The sequence below is a fragment of the Anser cygnoides genome, chromosome 7, assembly GCF_040182565.1.
Source record: "Anser cygnoides isolate HZ-2024a breed goose chromosome 7, Taihu_goose_T2T_genome, whole genome shotgun sequence".
NCBI classification, from domain to species: Eukaryota; Metazoa; Chordata; class Aves; order Anseriformes; family Anatidae; genus Anser; species Anser cygnoides.
Genome location: NC_089879.1, coordinates 36798544 through 36821577, shown reverse-complemented (window position 1 = coordinate 36821577; position 23034 = coordinate 36798544). Strand labels below are relative to the sequence as shown.

Here is a 23034-nt window from a genome sequence, read left to right as displayed (position 1 = left end):
GCCTTTACAGAGAAGATTTTATTTGTTGATGTCATGAGGAACTGTTAAAGCTAGGATATCCTAAGAACAAGCGTTTTAAATTTGGCTTCCCTTCTTTTCCCATCCTGACACCATTTGAAATGGCTGTGATGTTTTTCCTTCCAGATAACAAAAGATCCTTGTGACTGTGTGATTAACTACACCTTTTCCTCCCCTCCTTTTATGAAGTTTCTTTTCCAGTAGCACAGTCCTGCCAGGAGCAATGCTAGATCATGGTGCTGGTCTCGTCATCACTGGATGGTAGGCTGTTTTTGGTGTTCCTCCTCTGCAATGCCAACGCTATGTCCAGTTCTCTCAGCTGCTTCAGGAAGCCCCGGTTTGGCAAGATGCATCGGTGCCTTGATACTTGCTCAATGGCATCCACCACTGTCATGTTCTTGTAAATCATCAGGTAAGCTAAGACCAGTGTGGCTGACCGGCTGCGACCCATAGCACAGTGAACCAGGACCTTATCTGCGGAAACAAAGAGAGATTATGCAGAGAAGAAAATGGCATGTTTTTTTTCCTGTTTGTTTGTTGTTGTTGTTTTTTTTTGACAGTGACGGTTTCTGTAGTGCCTCTGTTCCGTTTGGGGGGTTGACTACCCTTACCAGCATTTTTGTAAGGTCCATCTTTTTACAGGTGGGGAAACTGAGGCTTTCTGTAGTACCTGAACGCAGTCTACGTTGGAGATTGCCTTTTTAATCCTAAACCAGGTATCTTTGATTTTATCTCTGCAACAGTTGTTTACAAATGCTTTAGGGGCTGACAGAATTGGAAATTTTTTTTGTTCTGACACCATTTTCCTTCAAGATCTAGATCACATCACTTGATCAATTGGCCCAAGTACTTGATTTGTAATATATGGCTGACAGGGCTTCGTTAAGGCTCAGTAATAATATTTTGAGGGCAGAAGGCAAGAAAGGCTGGAGACTTTAATAGACTACCAGGTGGACAGAAAGAAACCATCTCTTAAACTGCAGAGAAGCTGCTTTTGGGATCTTCTCTGGTTAGTGAACTGTACCCTGTCATTTGGAATGACAGTAAGATTTTTGTCACCCACTTCTGATTGTTCTATAGAATCACTTCCTTGAAGCAGTGCCTGTTTTGTATACAGTAAATACAGAGTCTCTGCTAACATTTTTTTTTTTGTGTATCTGGATAGATGTGGTTCATGTTTTAGTTTTGTGACATTGCTTAATTTACCTTTGGACCAGTGGCAGAAAGCCCTTGTTTTAAGGTACTAGTAAGGATGCAGCATTCTCCATGTCCAGGGAGGTGTGGAGGAAGAGTAATAGTAAGTGGGTTCATGTCTGACTGACAGGTTTCAAAACACTTCAAAAGATTTCCAAAATGATGCAAAGCCCTTCAGGGAGTCACACAAAGGGTTGAACTGCTGAAAAAAGTAGATCTGGAGCGCTCTGACACCCTGTTAAGCTGAATTGCCACAGGAAAAAAAAAAAAAAAAAGTCCTATCAGGGCCAATAATAGTTTGTCAGTTATGCCTAGTGAAAAGTGTTAGGTACAAAGACATGACTCCTGCCAATTTAACTCCTTTGCTTCCAGGCACAAGAGGATGTGTTGGCACAAGTAGCATTGCTGTGTAATGGATGCATCAAGAACTGCCAACACTAGAGGATTAATGGTTACAGTCTGCATCCTAATCCCAGCAGATAGTCTTAGAGGCATCTTGGCAAAATTCCAGTTTCTCTGATAACTAGAAGTGCTTCTTCCTCTCTTGGAAAATGATAATCCCTTCTATTATTACTCCAAATATTTGAAACGGATGAAAACTCTCATTTGTTTGGCCCCTCATGCTTCTATTTACAGCTTCCTACCTTGTAAATGGGTTGCTATTGAGGTGATAAAATACAAGATAGGACAAGGAAAGCTTTGCTTTTGTGTGTGTGGGAAGGAAGGGATCTAGGAGAAAATGTAGTTTCGTATTATATCAACAAAGGCAAAAAGTTGCCATACAACTTTCTGAAATGCCATTTGTTGTAGGAAAATGAAGATCTTGCTTTTTTGTGTATATTCAAAGTCTGACTGCCTACCGTAGCAAAATGCTGGTACTATTCTGCAAAGCCATAGCCCTTCTGTCCTGCTCTGTGGTCTCTTCAGTTTTGATGGTAAGGACCAGTCTAAGTCGTCTTTCCCCAAGAGGGAATCCTCCTGCAGTCTCTCTGATTTTGGCCAGTTATATTCAGTTGCACCTTGGAGGACATAAAATAGCAGTATGTAGAGCCAGAGGTCTGCTGAGTGGTGACAGGTCCCCGAACTACTCTTGTCTCTTAGCTTGGGCTTGTGCTTCTTGAAAATCTGTCTAGATGTAGCATTTACTTTCCAGAGCCAGATGGAGTGGTAAATGTTGAGGTGTCTTTGGTAAAATGCTTTAGGTCTTTACATCTATCTCATGTTTTCTTCTCACATTGCTTTTGTTTTTTTAATCCATCTCTAAGGTAATTTTTGCCACGACATCTTTACATGAAAAGAAAATGCTATTCTTTTCCGTTTTACATTTTGAGGAACAAAAGCACCAAGAGAATGAGTACTAAATCTGCAGCATAGAAGGGAACTTAGAAGTTCCTTAAAATAGTGCCTTTTCTTTTATACCAGCCTCCCTGGTATAAAATTTTAAGCTGTCCTAAGGCCTGAATTCTGTGTTTTGGGAAATCCTTATGCACAGCTGAAGGATAGCATGCATGATTGTGAACAGTTTGAGTTTGCCTCTAAAGTTTGCTCTCCTAGCTGAGCTATTTTCATCTTTCTTACATCCATCTGTCCATGCTCAAAGTCTGCAAATACTGCTCTCATGAGGGAGCTTCTTAACCATGACAAAAATTTTGAAGTTAGAGTCAGAGTTATCACATTAGAACTGTTTTGGCAGCATCTAAATTGCCAGGTTTTCTGGCCTGTTGCAGAAGAAGAGGCTTCTTCATTTGTGTGACAGCTTGTTTCAACAATATTGATTACTGAGCATCTCAGCAGAAAGCGTTGTGTAAAGGCATGTAGTCAGTGTATTTGGTCACTCGGTTGGCTGTGAAGGTTACACCTCAAGCAGTGTGGTGTACAGATGAAGCAAATTCATTCACACGTTCTGATCAAAAGGTGGAAACATTTTTTTTCCCTTCTCTCTGTTCACATTTCCTGAACTCTCATGCAGAGTAACTAATGACTTCATAGTAATGGGTGTAATTATGCCACTGATCAGAAGTGTTTAGCCCCAAATACTGAGTTCTGCAGTCCTATTTCATTACCACTGGGGAAAGGCACTTGGTTACTTACTATAAAATATCATTTAGGAATCTGGATGCTTCCTGTCAGTCAGGATGTTGCAGTTAAATAGCTGTTTCATTAGGCCCTTGAAATGCACAACATCTTCTAGACCAGATGTGCATTCAGAGATAGGATGCTATCTGTTCCCATTGTTTAAAAACTGTGTGGATGTGGCAGTCAGTGCGCAGCTACAGAAATTACTGCAGCTGGTAAGGTCTACTTAAGTGCAGATTTTTTTCTGGTAGAAATGAATCCAGTTACTCTTTGACTTGGATCTTTTGTTTTGGTGCTGGACAGTTCTTTGATGTGGTTTTGAAACAAGAAGGTTCACCTTCCCCCTGTCCTGTCCTCCCCTGCCCCTATAGGTATTGGGATGCAAGTTTTTTCTAGACTTTGCAGCCTTGCTTGTGCTTATTTCTGTACCTCAGTGCAGCAGACAAAGGTATTACAGGAACAGGAAGGAAGTCTGTGTTTCTTACTTCAGCTACTCCAGTTTGATACTGACCTCTGGCTTTCAGCCATGGCTAGACACAGGTGTGTTTTAGTTATCCACTCCTTCCCAAAGGCAGTGCTTCAGACAGACTTTTTGCAATGCCAGGTACTTTTTCTTCACAAGTAAGCAAGCTCCTCGAGCTGTTTCTCTTCTATTAGGACTTTGATTTTAAAACAACTGCTTTCAAGACTTTCTTCTAAGCAAGGGAAGAGACTTTTGCTGTAGACTGCATTAACTGAAAGGCTAAAATTGTAAAGACCTGGATGGCTTTTGGGGGTAAGCCAGGTGGTAGCTTGCTACAGCTAAGCTAAACAGCCAAGAACAGGATCTGACAGGAGACTAGCAACTTGATATGTGACTCTCTGGTATTAAGGTCTTTGTAGGTTGGCTGGGAGTCTTAAGTTTCTCTGCTGGTTTCTGGTAAAATATACTGTTGAGATAAAGTATTTTGGGGGGGGGAGGAGTAGGAGTGATACTGAAAGCCAATGTGAGGCCTAGGCTTGTAGCTCTTCACATCAGTTTAAAACCTTCTGATAGAACACTGCTGGAGGTTGGCAAATAATGAATTGGTATAATCAAGCTGAGAAATAATAAAGGCTTTAACAAAATGTTTCTAGATCTCTGCTGTCAGAGCTGTTTCCATCTCCAGCTCCTTGCTAGATGGCAGAGAGAAATCTGTGTTACAGCTTGGGGTAGAGCTGATGGCCAGGTAGGAAGGTGGGTTTTGTACTTGTAGGGAGTGAAGCTGCGGAGTGACAGCCTGAAATCTTTGCAAAAAACTTGTATTCCACTATCACCACTATGCAGCCTGTTTTCATTAAACCTTTCTCAATAGGCACTAATTTGAGGAAAAGACAGCTAATTCAAGGACCCTATGCAACGTCTGTTGGTCTCAGAGCTGTTTATGAAGGAGTCAAAACAACAAAAAATCTGTGTTGGACAGGAGACCTTAATGCAAATTGTGATGTGGACTTTGTCCAGCAGCTTGGTGTAGGGGCTCTTGGGTTGGGTTGGTACCCTGCACTGCAGTGAGAAAGGTCCAGTTGCTATCACTATCCAAATAGTTTCCTTCTACTGGTTTTGAATTCTCTCTGATATTGTATTGGACTTGTTTCACTCCCACAGAGATGGATGTGGTGAACTACACTTATAATCAGATGGAGTAAAAACTGTCCTGTTTTTAACCAATTTCAGCACTCTCCTTACTTCTTTCATCCTGAAGTGCATTATCAATGAATTTAGAAGCGGAATAAAAGAACTGGCTGAGCTTGAAAGTGGGGAGATCATCTGCTTCCACTCCATGGTACTCCACAGCCATGTCATGGTAATATTCTGGCCCTGTGTCCACATTCTTCTGACCGTGAGCCGCATTGAGGATGTGGGTGAAGCCTGCCTTCTCAAGGCTATAGCGGTCTAACGCAGTTTTCCTGTTAAAACAAAAACGGTCCTGTAAATGAAGAAGCTTCTTACTCATCCAGCAAGCCAGGAAAAACAACAAAATCTGATTTGATATGTGCTAAGTGTTAATGAAACTGGTAATTCTTCAAAATCAGCCATTTGCCATTGTAAAGATTTTAAGATGTTGTCATTTATGGAGAATGACCGCTCTGTAGTTCTTAACTATCTTTCCCAGGCCCTGGGAACACCTTAAAAATGAATTTATTTTCCTGGCACCCTTGTAACACAGGAATACTGGCTAATATCCATCTTATACAAGAAGAAACTTGAGATACTGAAAGAAATAGAATGAATTATTTAAGGTTGTAAAAAACAGATTGGTGGCAGAACTTGAAATAGGACCCATGAACGCTGATTTCCCCTTCTCTCCCATCATTTGATATTGCAGAACTAATGGAAGAGTCAGTGATATGTGAGTAGTAAGATAAAGAGTTTCTTCAAAAAGAAACTCTTCATCTCTAAAAGAAGTTACTGAGCTTCCCCCCCCCCCCTCCATTTATTCTTGAAAAAAAAAAAAAAGAGAGAAAAAAAACCCCACACCCTTCCTGTGGTCACAGCTCCCTATCAGGTTCCTTTTACTGTCATGTTGGGTTAAACCAGAGATGTAAAGCAAAAAGAACTAGATAAGAAAATTGGTTATCAGCCTCCAGTGAAAGCTGAAAGTAATATTTTTAGCTTAATATCATATGTATTTTTGTTCTCTCTTCTCCTGGACAAGGGATGTGAGATAGAGGAGAAAATCCTAGGTTTTTGTGTGTCCAGTACCTGCTGTAAGTGCTTGCCAGATGCCTGAAATCCCTCAAAAAGTACAGAATTTGTGGTCAGGCACATAAAAATTCATTTGTCTGAACAATTGTGTTACAGAAAGCTTTTAATTCTGGAAAGTTTTGTTCTGGAAAAGCTGTCAAGTTTCATTAGTGCATAGGAAGGTTACTGCTTTTTACAAAAAAAAGAAAGAAATAATTCTATAGGCTTTATTCTGTTAATATATTTTCACTAACTACTGCTGCCATAAATGAATTAGTGCGTGATGTGAAACAGCTTTTTCCAACCAAAAGTACCTCTCTCTGTGAATGTTTCCTGAACATTTCAATGTGTAAATGTATTTGCTGTCACACAAGATGTCATTCTGAGCTACCTGTTGTGTTTCATAACTCTGGTGGTGACAGCTCAGAATGGCTTGAAGTTGACTCCACCTTCCCACCCTCTGTCAAAGTCAAAATCCCACTCTGAGCAGTCAAGAATGTAGTGATTAGAGCAGTTAACTAGGGTATAGATGCTGAAGGTCTTACCTATGCTCTTTCTGATTTAAATTAAGCTCATAATAATTGGCTGTTCTGAGTAGATCCTTCTCGCTGCAGAAATTCCCTTCTGGACAGGAATGCTCCCTGCTGGCATTTTTACTATGAAATAATGTCACATCCATCATGCAATGATTTAAAAAGTAAATAAAAATTGAGTTAGTGGTGTGATCCCTGTCTAAGTTCAGTAGACTCTAGAGGACAGAGAGGCAGTCATATCTTGCTGCTAGTGCTGTGACTTTCTACCTTCACCTCAGGTTAGACAGTACTGACTCCTCCTTTTTGTGTTCTTGTTGCAGTGATTGACTTGGACTTTTCTTTTTATGCCTCATTTTAGGAGACTTACTCCTTAGAATTCTCTTTCTTGAGGTAGATGTGCTGTATATACTTGGCCAGCAGAGGCATTTAAGTGTTGGCCTGTAAAGATGGCCAATACTTATAGAAAAAAACTAAAAATAAAACCCCAAACTGTTAAAAAGTTGTACTGTCTAAAGAGTAAAGGGGTAGTGAATAACCACGGGTTTTGGCCAAATTGACATGCTTGATGTCAACTACAAATTCTGCTTCCAAATGGTCTTATTTTGTTTTGCCTCTGTGATCCTGGAATAGAGGGTAAAGTTTTCCATTCACTGGACTTGGCCCAAAGCATGAATCCAACAATTGAAAGATTGGTGTTTTCAGATGAAAACTGTGTTCAGCTAGAATCACTGCAAGTCCTACACGCTGAATAGCAAGTAGTATTGCATTGTAGTTAAGGTCAGTGGAAAACTGAAGCACGTTTTGATGGACTATAGATACTGCCAAACTTGGTTTCTGCAAGCACTGCTCAGGCTAATAAAAAGCATTTGAATTAAATGATGATGATGCTCTGAGCAAGGATAATGTCAAAGAATAGCTCACATGATAATCATATTAATGTTTGACACTATTACATTCACCTGGAATCCAATTTTCCTTTTTCCTAGATTAGGTTCTCAGGAGACTGCCTTTTGTCCTAGTGAGTGCATCTAATGCATGTGTTTCTGACAGGTGTGCTTACAGTCTTTTTCTATGGCTCAGGATCTTTTTTTAAGTGTTCAGTGTCCCCGTTGTTTTAATAGGAGTTCAGAATTAAGAGGTACTGTCTTTCACTAACTGCAAAAGCAGCCAGCTCAGTCTGGCAGAGTTCCTGGGAACTGGAGTTGGTTAGCATGCATTGGGCTGGTTGTGTATGGTCCTTATTTATTTGTTTCGGTATGAAAATCTTAAACCTATATCCATCCAGTTGCTCCTATGCTGCCTAATCTTTCAGTGCTTAAAATGCCAATGCTTTTTAGGTCAGGGTCTAGTGTTGTGCCCTGGCTTTGAGGAAATTTCCTGGTTCCCCAGGCTTTTCTGTTTTTTCCCTTTCTGTCACATGTCTTCCGTACCCAGCCTTGCACATAGCTGCATGCTGTGAATTTGGGGCCCAGCATGGGATTAATCCTCCTCCTCTTTCTAATTAAACAAAAGACAGTCAGTTGTTCATTTTGCATTGGAATTCAGATCGGCCTTTGCCTTGGCCTGTTGGAGTGTGGCTGTACACTCACTCACACTCTGTGCTCACTCAGTGCTGCCCATGGCTTGCAAAGGGAGTGAGGAGCAGCAACAGATCTACCTTGAATGCTGATGTACAAAGCTCATTGTAAGAGCTTAGACTTAACTAAATCATCTTCTTTGAAATCTCTTCCTTTAAGTAAATTATAAGTTTACCAAGGAGATACCTGGGGAGATACTTATTCCACTGTTTTTGACATGAGAGTGTATATTCAGTTTTTCTTGGTGCTTAGGATACAGTTACTGTGCGATATAAAATAGTGTTCACAGGATTGCAAGAGATGCCTGTCTTGAGCTTTGGAATATGTGTCTTAGAGGGGAGCTTAAGTGATATTTACTCTTTCAGGAATGAGTGTGCTTGGTTTCAAACTTCATATACTAAGACTAAGATTTTCGGAAGCGCTTACGTGCTTTTTCCTTCCACTCCATCCCCAGAGTCTTACACTTGATAAGTATGTTTTCATAAAAGATGCTTCTGCTATTCTTTTGAAAACTTTATTAATTCTTCTGAAACCTTTCCCCAGAAGCTAGGCAAACTGCCCAGTTGAACCACTGCTTGTCATACTGATCTGCCTTTTCACTCCCGTGTAATCCATCTTTTTATTTTGATAATAAAAGCTGTGGGGCAGGCGTTGCGTGAGTTAAGACTGCCATTGCCATCATACAGTTCATGCTGTATCTGCAGCATGTTGACTGCTAGTTAGCAGAGAGCTAGAAGTAGGCTGTTAATTTTCATGAAGGGGGACCATACACCTGAAAATGCAAATGTGACTGTGCCCCTTGATATGTTTGCTTGGACCAGCTTTAGCCACCCAGTGAGCTCCAGCTTTCTGTGTAGGACTGGCTTGCTTTTCAACCTCAGCTGAATCTGTAGTGTAGATACTATTGTGGAAGTATCCTTCACTGCCTCCTTATTCTAACCAAAGCCTGGTTTTTTTTGTTTGTTTCATCTTGTCTGCTACTCCGGGTTATATCACAAGGATAATAGGGGAATAATTTTGATCTTCCTTGCAGTTTTTACGGTGTTTGAACCATTATTATTTTAGATGAACAGAAAGAATACATCAAGCATCAATATTTGCAAGTATCCAGACTAATAGCATGGGATAGTTAGATAGCAGAGACTGTTGTATGAATTGTGTACCTTTTTGGAGGATTTATTGTGCAATTTCTAATTCATTTTCAGCTGAAAGTGGCACAGGTAGTTTTCCCCTTGTAATTGGCTCAATACCAGACTCTAACAGTTGAGCTAACAATATTTGCTTTTTTCCCCACTTTGAGTGCTGCTATTTCCTAATAAAATGCAATTAATATTTCTATTTTTGTGATGGTGATTGAATTTAAAGTAGCCATTGTAAAGAGGAGTTTGCTATAATTGCCAGTGTAGGTGAAGCCATAAGCATTTGATTACTCTTTCAATTGTTTTCATTTCGTACATCTTCACCATCTGTGCTATTAGCACTTGATTTCCTCTTACATGATGCAGTTGTGGTCTCCAGTGGCTGCCCTGAGTGTGTTTCTACACAGAGGAGGTGAAGTGTGGCGCTGGGAGATAACAGTTAAAATTTCAGTATAATTCATTTTAGTAAGGGATGAACTGGGCAGATTGGTCCCATGTAAAAACTCATCAGCTCTTCAATTCAGAGCACATAAACATATGTTAAAAGTTAAGCATACCCATAAGTCCCTCTCTGTATAGCAAAGCAGGATAAGCAAAAGCTCAGTCCTTTGCTGAATCAGACCCTGCATTTACTGTAGGACAGATGGACTCATAAAGATGCTTTGAAAATTCTGAGGCAAGGGGAAGTACTTTGATATGGGAATGCCACCCAAGTGGTGAAAATCAGAGGTGAAATAACTTTCATGTAGGGATATATTCATGATATCAGACCACCACCCAGAGGGACCAACTGACCCAAACAAAAATGTCATCCGCTTTCAGATGGTTCCATCTTTCTTAGGCTGTGAAAGGGCACGTAAAGGACATGCCCAAGACTTTAACTGTGCCTGCTGTCAGTTTTAAAGCTTAGAGTTGTACAAGAAAAGGCAAGTGCTGCAGCAAATTTGGCCTTCTGAAAGCAACAATATAAGTAAAGTAGCTATAATGTAAAAGAGAATCCTTCCTTTAAATTTGCCATCTCCAGTGTATCAATTCTCTTTTTTCTCTTTTCAGAATACTGCCATGAACAAGCTTTAGTCCAGCTACTTCTGTCAGGAAGGTGCCCAAACCAATGGGATTTGGAAGAGAGGGAAAAAAAACTTGCAAGGGCCACAGCCTGCACCTTCACATTAAGTATCTTAACAGCAGTTAACAAAGGGAAGAGAAGGTGGCTTATGATAAAAATCCAAGCGCATCTAAAAGAAGGGAAGGAATTCTGTGAGATTTCTCACGAGGAAAGTGAGCAAAGCAGCTCCCTCCACGGGAAAGTCGGCTCTTCATAGCTGGTACTGGCTGACTAGACAACTGGTACGTTTATAAGCTCTAAGTAGAGCCAAGTCTCTTAAACTTGGTGCAAAGGTTGAGCAATGTAAGCATGTTTCAGCATAGGCTCTTAAAGCCCACAGATAGATGTGACCCAGATTGACAAAACACAAGGAAATCTGAGGCAACACATTACTAGAAGAGGAATTGTTGTTCTCAAACTTTTCCATTTTCTTAAACACTGAAGGGAAGCGTAATGCAGGATGGTAACTTACCAGATGGTCAGTGTCAGAAAGAAGCATCCTGAATATAGGCAATACTGACACTTTCTTAAGAAAATCTGGCAGCTCTCCCTCCTGAGGAGAGATGTAGAGAATTTCCAATAATACTGACCCAATTTCCTGTAGCACTGAGGGAGTCTAGTGATAGTGTAGCATTGTATCCCCTTTTCCTTCTGAGGTGTTGCTCCATTTCTGTGGATACCTCCTGTTCAGTGTGAATTAGAAGAATTTTTTGGTACCACTGAAAGTACTGAAAAAGATCTTTATAACTTGTAGTAGGAAAAGATTTAGCAGCCAATTTTCCTCTAGCCCCAAATGGTGGATTTTTTTCTTGTGTGTGTGTATGCATGCATTTTTGCAAGTGATACAACATATATAAAGGAAATTCCTTTCAGCTGTCTATATAGCAAAGACATCAAACACACTTGATGTAGCCAGTTCGCGGTCCCAACTTCAGTCACTTGTGTGCCTCATCAAGTGTTAGAAATCATCAGTAGACTGGGACATTGTCTGGGGAAGGCTGGATGACAAGTGTTACTTGTCTTGGAAATGGTGTTTTACGAAGTTTATTGTCCAGTGTTACAGATCTGATTTTCTGGATTGTTAAACTGCTGTTACAGTTGGCAGATTCTCATACTAACAGAGTTGAAACTATGTCCTCATGAGTGTTGTTCTATCTAAATCTACATGCTCTCCTATTTTTCTATGATTAATACTCATATAAGTCCTAGGAGTTCATAATGCTAACCAGTGGGAGGTAACTGTTTGTTGCCCTGAGTGAGTACCATCTGTTTTCTTGTAGATTAACATAAATTGTCTTTCTACTTAGTCACTTGGAAAGAAACATATTGTATTGTTTTCTGGAGAAGGGAAAGGGGAGAGTCAAGAACGTATTTAAAGTTATATATTTTAATTATCATAGGCTCTGATCTGTAGGTGTGAGCTACATGCATGCTTTGTTGAACCTTACGTGAGTTAGTTCTCAAAACTGTAACTCCTGGGGCTCTACAGGAACAAACATAGACCTTCACTGTCTTGAAGTGCAAGCTCAGTTCAGGTGCCTATCCAGAAGTCTGGTTTTTGTTTTTAAGCTGTAAGGAATTAGTCTCCAGAATATTTCCTTTCCTGTGGGAGTAGTTTGAGAGCACAGTAAGACTTGAAATTGTCTTAAATCCTAATGAGAGGTAGAAGAAGGCTAAGAGGAAATAAAAATGTTAGGAGCTCTTTGTCTTCAGTTAAAATATTCAGTGAAACTCAGGAATGTGGAATCATAAACATTGTGTTGAGCAACAAGGCAATCACTGTCAAGCCACAAAGAAGAAACGACAAGCTGTGTGTCTGGCAGAGATTTTCCATGCAATTGCAGTGAACCAGGCAGGTTTGGGATTAGCCAGTAAAACTGCCCATGCAAGTAACCTGGTGACCGGTGAGAGAAGGAAGCAAGACAAAGCTGCTTTTCTATTTCTTTAGAAGGCTTCAGGATGTGAGGAGGACAAAGGCAGGCACTAATCCTGGTAGCAGATGAATCAAAATCTTGGCAAAGCAGTCTTTATTCCTATCACTGGGCTGTCTCCTACAAGTTCCAGTGTCTGGTCTTTTAAAAGTCCTTGGAACTTGCTGGAGGAAAATTTCAATTGGAGCTGAACACAGCATGTTATATTTTGAGGCTTTGATTATTCTGGGCCTGACAGGCTCATGGAGATTTCATTGCCTCTGGGCAACATCTGCAGTGAAGCCTTGTAACAAAGGGATTGAGTGGCCTCACAGGGCTCCTTGATAGCCTGTATTGCATTAGATGGAAGATGTGGTTACGTAGTCAGGGTAATTAATTAGCATTTCCATAAGCAGTCACAAGTCATGTTAACCTTGTAAATGCAGGAGGCAGGAATGAAGCACAGATGTGAAGGCTCTGAAGATAAACTCTGCATGTGTGTGTTCACTTGATTTTGTTGATGAGCTCCACTGAATTCTTTTAAGATCAACCTTAATTTAGCATGGCTAAGGATGCAAATACACCCAACATCTGTTCATGTCTCCATGGCAGCTCTTCGGTGACCAGGGCTACAGTAAGATCTTAAAATAAAACATTACAAACCCCCCTGACACACTGAGGAGGAAGCCGTTGGTCAGAGGTAAGATGTGGAGCTGGCTGAGGAAAAATATTAGAGGTTCCCGGACCTTGCCTGCTTCAGATCAAGTGCCTGTTCTGGTAACGAAACCTGCATCTTGCCTGCAGACCAGTTCTCATCTTGAATTTTCTGGTGCTACCTGTCAAGCTTGCCCTCAGCTGCCTGATGATAGTCATCCTCTTGTTGGGAGACCCATTTTCTGGTGCAGCTTTACTTCTGTTCACCCCCTGCACAAAACCATTCCCTGCTTCTTTTTCCTTCCCTGTTGGCTTTCTCATTTTTCCTGGTCACATGGGGGACCTGTTTCCCCTTGAAGCACCACTGCTTTTCCTCCTGACTCAAGACCTGTCCCCTGCAGAAATAAACAGCTGCCCGGCTTAAATGGGTGTAGCTGTAAATATCTCTTGAGAAGCTTGTTTTTCTATATCTCTGCTTAGTTTGTACTAAGTGGAAGTGTGCATTTTATTCAGTCATAGCTCTTAGCAGTTACTCAACTGCAAGGTGTAACAAGCCACCGTGACAGGAACAATGACAGGAAAGACAGTCATTGGGAGAGTGTCCTGGGTTTAGAAACTATGGCTGGCCAAAGACCCGTTGTCTCGTTGGGATCCTTTGCTCAGAGGGCAAAGTTGGAGCTTTATCACAGGGGTAAGAGGGAAATTATCCTAACCACGTCATTCAGAATAGTTCTGGTGACTTTGAACAGGGAAGTAGGAAATGAATGCCAGAAGAAGCTGTTGCTTTTTGCTGAATCTTGAACTAGAAATATCTAGAAATATCTAACAAAAGGGCAGAATAGGATGGGGAGAAAACAGCTCAAACCTATTTTCTCTTGTTCTTGAGCAGACAATCTCCCCCCCCCCCCCCCCCCCCCACACACACACCCAGTGGCTGCCCCTGCTTGGTTAAAGCCCGGATCTCCAGTGTGTCTCTCTGTTGCCTCTGGCACCACAAAAGTAATTGGTCAATGATATTAGGAGCCTCATAACTTCCAAAGCTGTGCATCTTTCTTCTTTTATAAGCTGGTAACAGATGAATTTTAGGACCTTTTAAAAAAATTATTGAGAGCTTTGGAGTCAGTGGGGCTCCTGCTTGTGCCTTAGAATGGTGGTGTAAAGTAAATGTCATGTTAGAGAAGGGTGTAGAAGAAAATGGAAGTGTACCAATAATGCCTAAAGGGTAAGAAAGGCTCTCTTGCTCTGCTGAGGGTTTGGGTTGGGGGATTTTCTGATGGCCGGTCTGCTGTGTCAATTGGCTCTGCATGTCAGAATAGCCTGTTTCAGCTTAGTCCTGTGTTCAGCAGAGCCAAGTCTGTTTTGCAGGCTTGTTTTTTGTTTTTTTTTTGTTTGTTTGTTTTTTTTCCAAATCACATTTGGTCTGATCAGTGAGATGCATCTCTGCAGCTTTGCCTTTCAGCAGGGTACCATTTGTTTTAATCTCTTGAGCAATTTGGAAATGCAGAGTACTCCATGTATGCAGGCATAGGCTTGGAAGCACAGAAATACCACCGCAAGTTCAGCTGTCTTTTCAGTCACTTTTCAAGAATTACATGTTGGGTTCAAACCAACCTAGGCTATGGCACAAAGATATGGTACAACAGAGCTAGAAAGTGCCCTTCAGTCAGTGTAACTGTGGAAGGACTTTCACTCGGAGATAAATGACAAATAACCGTTTGAAATGAATGATTTAAAAATGGGTGGTGTAAAGATGGAAGTGACTAGCTTCAACCTCTGCAGGCTGTGCTACTGCCGTGACTGCTGTGTTGCTCGGTGTTTAACAGCAGACCCCTCTGCATTCAACCAGTGCTTCCTTGGAGCAGCAGCAACCCAAACCGTGTGCGCATGTTCTGTGAGGGCCGTGGCACACCGAGTGCTCTGAGCTCTGGTATCTGTCAGTAGCTCACCAAAACAGGCTGTCACCGCTCAATACTACCTAATAGGGAGGAGGAGAGAAACACCTTGCTCTGATTGTGAGCTGTACCTAGTACAGCTTACTCATCTCCTATGTAGAGGAGATTTACTATGTATGCTTACTCATCATCTATGCAGAGATAGTGGGCACTTACTCATCTCCTATGTAGAGGTTGGGCCAGACTTCATTGACATGAGTGTACTTCGGGCATCCTTTCCAGAAGAGTCGCTCCAATTCAAATGCACCTGGGGTACAGTAATCCTCATCGGGATCTACTTTGATTGCCATGTATGCGTTTTTCTTCCCAGTGTTCAAACCTGCTGATGGCGTTTTGTCCATGGCGTGGTGTGCTCAGGCCGTGCAGGAAGCTGGAATGCAACCAAAACAGAACGTTAAGGTGAGGAAGCACAAAGCCAGCGAGTTCTGCTCTGGTTATGGGGCACTGGGAGCTGCGCTGGCCGGGTGTGAGGTGGATGTACCTGCTGAGTGGCAGACGTGAACTGTCACCTGGATTTCTGCCTCCCCTGAACCAGGTGAGGAATGCTTTGTGTGAGCTCACCAGCAACAGGAACAAAAGCAAAGGCGAAGTGACTGCCAAAGTTTGATTGCCACTGGGAATTTGTTTCTTGGAAAATCCACTGGTAAGAATTTGGCAGGTGTAGCAGCCTGATCCAAGGAGTCTGGAGTAGCTCATAGAACTCAATGGAGGAAATGTAAGATGTGGTCTTATCATTAAGTGCAGGTCTCCTAAAGGCTTCTCCTGTACGTGATTTTCAGCAACCCAGTGAGATCGAGCATGCCCATTCAGGTCAGTGCTGAGTGCACCACTTCTGTACATTCAAGATCTTACTGCAGACCTGCACAATGAACCACGCAGGCTATTTCCGGGAACAAGAGTTTGCTTTTTAGCATCAATTCCCTTCCTACTGACTGACAAAATATTGTTTAGCAGGGTGGGCTCTTGCTAAGGAGCAAGAACCTCCTTCTTTCCAGGCTTTCAGGCTTACTATTTTTATTTTCATTTTTTAAATGTAGATGCACACACACCGAGTGGTAGGAGGAGCACTGATAAGCATGTAGTATAGAAGGGAACAATGGTGTGATGTTAACTTGTAGCTAAAATCAGAGTATCATTAACATTGCGTAGAACAACATGTTTCTTGGACATGCTATCGTGTGTCAAATTTATCTGCTAGTATTGAATGTTTTGGTGTCAGCTTTTTGCACCTCTTCAAGCTCCAGATTTTCTTCTGCCTGCTGTGATTTCCTCAGCTGCCATCCTGATTTAGTGTTCCCTTATATGGTTGGCATCCCTCAGTTGCTGGCTCATTAGTTGTACCCCAGTTACGTGGTCTTCATCCTCGCTGCTTCCCTTCAGGGCTGTGCCTCACTAAGGAAGTGGGCACTGACACTATGAGCAGTGGGAGCTCACAGAGCAGCCTGGAGCTGGTGGGTGAAGCTAAAGGCTTGTCTATGTGATGACCACTGACTGTCTTGAGTCACAGGACCTTCCCCATCCCTGCTGTTACGAAGACACTGCCATAGGATGTGGCAGGGAACATAGGTTTATGAGAACATTTTTGTCCCTTGAACAGATTTTGTTACTTTGCTGTGTGATTTTTCTTTTTTTAAATCTGTGTTTAACTTTCCTTGTCCTGTGCAGCTGAAGGACCTTGGGTGGAACCAGTGAAGTGTGTGTGACATGGGAACCCTTGCACCAGCAGCAACCGTGCCAGCTGCGTGTGCAGTACAGCTGCAGCAGTGCAGTGCTGCACTCATGGGCTCAGGCATGGCACTGCCCTGTCCTGACAGACACGGCAGCTGGCATCCCCACGTGATGTGTTGGGTGCCTTTAGGTCAGGGTTTTTTCGAATTCTGTTCATTTTTAGGTTTTTGATTACTTGAGGAAAAAATTGCAGGGAGAGAGTAGTGACTCCCACATTTTGTTTTTGTTGGCAACTGGTGACATTTGTGGCCTTTTCATGACAAAAATCTGGGTAGTTACAGAGCTCTCCTGCAAGCAGGATGACCCTTTTTCTCTGACATCCTGCATACCCAGAGGGGTCGGTTCGTTGGCTTGGGCTCTTTTGTGCCTGTCATGTTCTGTTTCTCTGTAGGACTTGAAAAAGCCAAGCAATGCCTGGTTTCGCACTCCAAAGCTAGACAAGATTGTGGAGTCAGTTTTTGTTTGGCACGTATACACCTTTGTTCAAAAATTGGCTTGCTTTCACTGGCAAGGGAATCTATCTTTCAGCCAAGCTTCCTAAAACATGATGATGTTTATCTAAGTGGTCCTCTGAGATGCATAAGGGGCTCTGAGAATTTGTTTTTAGCAAACTTGCCTTGTGCTCAGTCTTATGTGCCTGTGAGTAACGCGAAGTCCCATTTCTGGGCCTCCGGTAGCTATTCCCTAGAAGTGCCCTTTTCCTTTCAGGGTTATGTTAACTCTACATGCAGACCCAACAAAGTAAATAATGCTGGACTGTCAGAGATACAAATCTAACGCTGTCTGACTTTGAAAGTGAACAGGCTGTTATCTAGAACTTGATAAGAGAGACTATTTGTCTAGTAAGGAATTATCTTCGCGTGAGAGCCTTGATGCCGAGGGACTGACTGAGCGTTTATTCATGGCTCTGTAAAAGGGGAGGGGAGGAAGAGAGAGAAATGAAATCAGTAGTTATGTTTGGTAGCCACAGCACATGGGTCTGTTACAGCAGCAGTCCTGCTCTGAGACTGCAGACCTCAAAACAGGACAACTACATCTGCAAACGATCGTTTGTGGTACTGTAACACCATTTTAGTCTGAAGCTTGGTTAGTTCTCTAAACGTTAGACCTATGAGAAGTACTCCTCTCTCTGTCCTGGGAAGCCATATGCTCCTTGAACTTTGTTTTTTATTCCTTGCCAATGTTATCTACTGCAGGGATTTTTAAATTGATTTAGAGCACAAGCAAGCATCAGTTGAAATTCCTCTAATAAAAGATGTATTTGGGATTGACTCTAGACTAAGTAACAGAGTTTGACTAGGAGGAGGGGGAGAAAGGGGCTGGTGAGCTACCTGAGCTCTGGAATTAATTCCCATGAAGTATTTGGGTGGGGAAGAAGACAGAGAGGTTTGTTTCTATGCAGGAACCAGATATCTCACCTCATCTCTCACTGACTGCCCTGCACACACTGAACAGAGCTGAGGGAAGGCCGTTCCCTTGGCCAGCCTGCTTGGACTAGGAAGAAGAAAATTGACTGGATTTTTTTGGTGCTTGTCCTTATTGCTGTTGTGGATATACAGGTGACTTGGCCTAAGACAAGCCCTGACAGTGAAGCCTCAGATGTGTTTTTCAGACCTGTGGGGTGGGAGGCTGTCCCCTGCAGGGCATTAGGCCGGTGCAGCTGGGTGGCATGTGGGGTTACCTCTGTGCAGGTACCCTGGGGCAGCCTGCCACCGCTGCTGCTGCTCCTTCTGGGCCAGAATGGTGCCGCCTTGTTTTGGGGGATGTAACCTTGGATGTGAAAGCTATCTGGGGTAGGGCTGGTCCTTGTGCCCATTCTGTAAGGGACAGTGCACCCTGCTTGCTCCTGGAGGTGCTGCTCCAGCACAGGGAGTCAGGTGGCAGGAGCTGTTGTCCTAGTGAGGTTCTCCTCCTCAGAAAGCTATGCAGCCTGTGTGTCCCCATCCTATCCTTCCCCTGTGACCAAGCCACAGCTCCTCTCTTGCTTTCTGCTGTGCCAACCAAGGCTAGGCCACGTGAGCTGCCCTTTGCTGCTGCGCCTGCAGTGGCCAGTCACCAGCTGCATGCCGGGGACGCCTCGGTGGGACCAGGGCACACTTCTAGAGCTGGCACAATTTGCCTGCCTCATTTTGCAGGTTCTGCTTCTCAATCCAGCATGCAAATATAATGCTGAACTGCTGGTGCTCACCAATTATGCTGTCATGGACTTAAGTGTATTATCAGAACAAGGATTATAAAAATTCAGTCATCTGCATTTTTATACCCTAATCTTTCTCTTCATAAATAAGACCGAAGTGCATGTTATCTAATGAATTTTATTTGTTAATCACTTGGATGGCTGGAATATTTTTCCCCCTTGGGTTATGCGTATATAAATGAAAATATTGTTAGTGATTTCACAAAATGGTAATTCAGAATAATGGAGAGTTAATCCTCTTTTCATTAGCGAGCCACTTCAGGACATACACTGTGGCAAATTACTCTGCATTTTAAGTCATTCTCGAGTGCTGTGCACTAGAAAAAAACATTAAACTATTTTTGCATTGATAGAAGTAATTGTGTGGCTAATTTGGATAAGCAGCATGCATTAGGCAAAGCAAAGGAATCTCTTCTTTATGTTCGCTATCCACTCTACAGCTGCCAAATGGAATTGTTTATAGTGCTTTTTAGCTTATTTTATTTTTAACAAAACGGGGAGGGAGTAGAGCAAGCGTAAGGAAGGGGAAAAGAAAACCTGCCAGTCTGTCTGCTGTTTAATTCACAGAGGGAACACAGTCTAGTGGCTGGAGCAGTGATACGGCCATTAAAGGTTTCCTTTCTGCACCTTGTTCTTGGTCCCTTGAACTACTCAGATGTTCCCAGGAAAGCCTTGGGAAGGTGCAGGATGTAAGGGCCATTTTTCAGATGTGTACAACAGGAGGGACGTGCCCTGCCACCCCAGAGCTGCAGGGGGTTAGCTAATACTTATGGAGGCAGCAGCCACAAGCCCTACGGTTCAGTAATCCCACAGATGTGGGGCAGGAATCGAGGCTCATATTTAGATGTGAACGTCAGAGCTGCAGTGATGGCGTGTACGTTTCTAATGCTGGTTTTCCAGATGTGGTGGAAGTTTCTGAGTACTTTGAGACTGAAAACTATAAGTCATTATCTGCATCACAAAATACTATGTTTCTGAATATTTTTGGCTCTTTGTGCTGTGCAGGTCTTGTATATTATAGATGCCAAACAATTTGGCAAGATTCATGCCTGGGAGTTAAGATCCAAGTCAGCTGTAGAAATTTAAAAAGAAAAACAAAAAGCGGAGGTGCAGAGTAAAGGACTGTATTTCTTTGTCCTTTGCAAGGACCTATGCACCCTCTCCCCTTTCCTGCCTCCAGCCCTGACCCAGGAGGAGTTCCTCTGCGTAGCTGCAGTCACCCCAAGCATGTGTACCCTGGCTGCCAATGTAGGGCTGTGTTTGTGTGCCTGAGGCAGGCTGTATATCGCCAGTAAGGTCAGAGCCCAGTGGTGGTGGTGTGCTGTACAAGTGTGCAATGATACGGGCTAAACAAATGGTGGGAAGAAAAATGGAGACAGAAGGTGATTTTTCTTCTTTCCTTCAGAAGGAACAACTGTAATGCTATTAGCTGTTCTGGACTGCCTGACGTTGACCACAGGACTTCCCTGCCTCAACGCCTATTTCAGTCCATATTTATATAGCAGAATATTTTACGTTCTTTACCACCCATGTTTCCTGCTCTTGGGAGCTTTCCCAGCCCATATTAACATCAGTCACCTTTGCCAGTGGGGCTTTTTTGGTGCTGGCTTTATTAAATCTAATTTGGTGCATACAAGTGTGTACTAGCTTTAGTTTTGTACTCAGATGCTTTTTATCTAATAAGCATTGACTAAAAGGTACTTCTCTGTGAAAATATCAAACAATTGCAAAATCTGCTGGTTTAGCTGGGAATGAAAGGTCTTCAGCATCCTGCAAACACCTGAAGGATCGAATTTATCTTTTCCCATGAGCATTAAACTTGAAAGATGAACAGTAAAATGAGGAGGAAAAAATACACCCTGTAATTACGGTTAAGAAATTATTTTTGTGCGTGAGGTGCTTGTTATTGAAAAATGTTTGCAGTTTTCTGTTTTGATGTTGTATGGGAAGCTGACATTTGAATGTTTTTATTTAGTAGGAGGAATTTAGCTGTGCTAAAATCAGAGGACACTGAAATCAGGGAACATCTGTCTTCCAGGGTTCCATACCTGAGTTTTGCAGACAACTGCAGAAATAATGCTTGTATTTTTATTTACTTATTTTTTCAGTTTAATAGCCACCTAAGATAAGATCTTGGACAGAAAGCATCTGTAACAATGGTGTGCAAGAGAGGGAAGTACCTGACAGGACGTAAGGATGAAGAATACAAGTTCTCATATGCTTTCAGAAAGATGCACAAAAGACTTGAATCTAATTTACTAACCTTTCTCCATGTAAGCACTTTCTCAGTGCTAAAGGGAGACAAAAATCAGCTCTAATGACTGAGGGTCTCCAGAAATAGCAAGAGGGATTCTATCAAGTGAGTTCCTGAATTCTTAAGAAAAGTTTTTTTTCTTTCCCTTCTAGCCAGCATGCAAGCTACATACTTTCTTTCAGGACAAAAAAAGTACTTACCCTTTTTTGAGTATGACTAAGCAGAGAGTTGTTTTATGCACTGGAAAGTTCTCCTTGCAGAAGTCAATGTGCTTGCTGTCTGGAGTGCAGTGTTTACACTTGGGAGGAATATAAACAGTGCTTTGGTTTCTAAGTTTTTCATGACTTGAAGTGCATCAGCTGAGCTGAGAGCTGGTGAGCTGCAGTAACAAAAGCCTGCTTTGTTGGATGGTTTAAGTAGATGAATTTGAAGGTGGTGCTCCCTGTTATGCCACCCCTATGACATTTTGCTCAGGCTCCACAGGCTAGCAATAGCCACTAAGAGATGTGTGCTTTCCTGTGTAAACCTGACGCTTGTTGTGCCTCAGAGGAATGAGATACAGTAAAGCAAAAGTTCTTTGGATGTTTTTTTTCTAACACTAGACCAAAAAAAATATTAATTTTGTACAAATATTTCTTGGAAGGGAGGAGGAGCAAGTCTTTACAAAAGAATCTTTCTCTAAAAAGAGCCCCAAAAGAATGAAGCAAAGTGCTGCACATAAAAAACTGGAAATACTGGGGTACCTGCAATATATTTAAGTAAAGAATTACACAATCCTATGTTCCTATCCCAGTCCTGACAAAAAGCTGTCATTTACTTCAGTTTCTTTATTTTACCCCATCATTTTTATGCTTGAAGCATTCAGGGACTGTAAAATAGTTCTTGCAATACATTTGTCTTTAAACAGTTTTAAAAGTAGAAGACTCATAGCCTATGTGTAATTATTTCCCAAAGCCTCTTGCTGTGAATATTCAAAACTACCAGTTATTTCAATGAATTTCTAAGTCACTGATGACTCTTGAAAAACTTACTTTTGCTCTCATTCTTTGTTGCCTGAACTGGTTAATTTAAAACAGATGAAGCTGAGATTTTGTTAAATATTTTTGGGAGTGCCCAAAGAAACTTAAACACAGTGTCATCTGAGAGAATTGTAATTGAATTGGAAAAGTTAGATTTAACTGGGAGGGTGGAGGGATTATCAAAGAAAAAACATTCTGGGATGGATGTCACAAAATGCTTGGAAAACTGCATTTTGAGAACCATCTTTTAAAATTATAATTGAAATTCTCCCTCTAATATGAATACAGTTTTAGAACCTCATTTCCGATTTTATATATTAAATTTCTGTAATAGGGCCACTTTATTTTTAAAATAATAAATTCTACTTTCTGAGCCTTTTTGATTCTGTAATGGTTTTAAGCTTTTTTCTCTGCAACACCCTTGGAAATACAGCTGCCTTGGAAAGTTTGCCAGCTCTCAGTCGTTTCCCTGGTTTACCAAACTAGATTATAATAGGAAGCAAAGGAGCACAAGAAAAACATCAGAAAACTTGTATTGATCAGGCTTACCTGTGAGCTTGGGCAGGTGCTCTAGGTGGCTGGGCTCTGTGAAGTGTGGCAGGACGACAAAAGAAGCCTTACCGACTTTGAAACTGGAGCCTATTTTTAGAGTAGGATTTGCTGACTCTGACCTTGAGTGCTACCCACTCCAAAGGACGATCTTTACATCTGCTTGTAAAAGTATTCCCTGATGTGACCTGAAACATTAAACCTGGCAATTTAGTTACCTAGCCTCAGTGTGACTAAGGTAATGGGGTGTCTGTGGGTTGACTACAATAAAACAAAAGCCATCTTTTTATTGTCTTGTCTCCTTGTCAAGCCCAATGCTAAGTTTACCACTGCATGTGTAGTAGGAGCATTTCACTGCTGCTTTCTGCTGTGCTATACAGGAATGATTTGGTGTTGGCACAGCAGTAGGATGGCACCTGTGTGCA

The 23034-nt window shown here is 42.0% G+C and overlaps 1 protein-coding gene across 2 annotated transcripts; it reads right to left on the bottom strand.

Moving 5' to 3' along the window:
• On the bottom strand, positions 1–22742 carry DUSP29 (dual specificity phosphatase 29). Of its 2 annotated transcripts, XM_048060258.2 has the most exons (5): positions 22610–22659; positions 21242–21339; positions 15019–15232; positions 4994–5214; positions 1–492 (listed from the first exon to the last, which is right to left on the bottom strand). In XM_048060258.2, the coding sequence occupies exons 3-5, from the start codon at positions 15201–15203 to the stop codon at positions 245–247; spliced, it is 654 nt and encodes a 217-aa protein (XP_047916215.1). In that variant the 5' UTR covers positions 15204–15232; positions 21242–21339; positions 22610–22659; the 3' UTR covers positions 1–244. The 2 variants fall into 2 exon arrangements, with proteins under 2 accessions (XP_047916215.1, XP_047916214.1); XM_048060257.2 differs by lacking the exon at positions 21242–21339 and having other exon boundaries at positions 22610–22742.
• Positions 22743–23034: the final 292 nt, after the last annotated feature.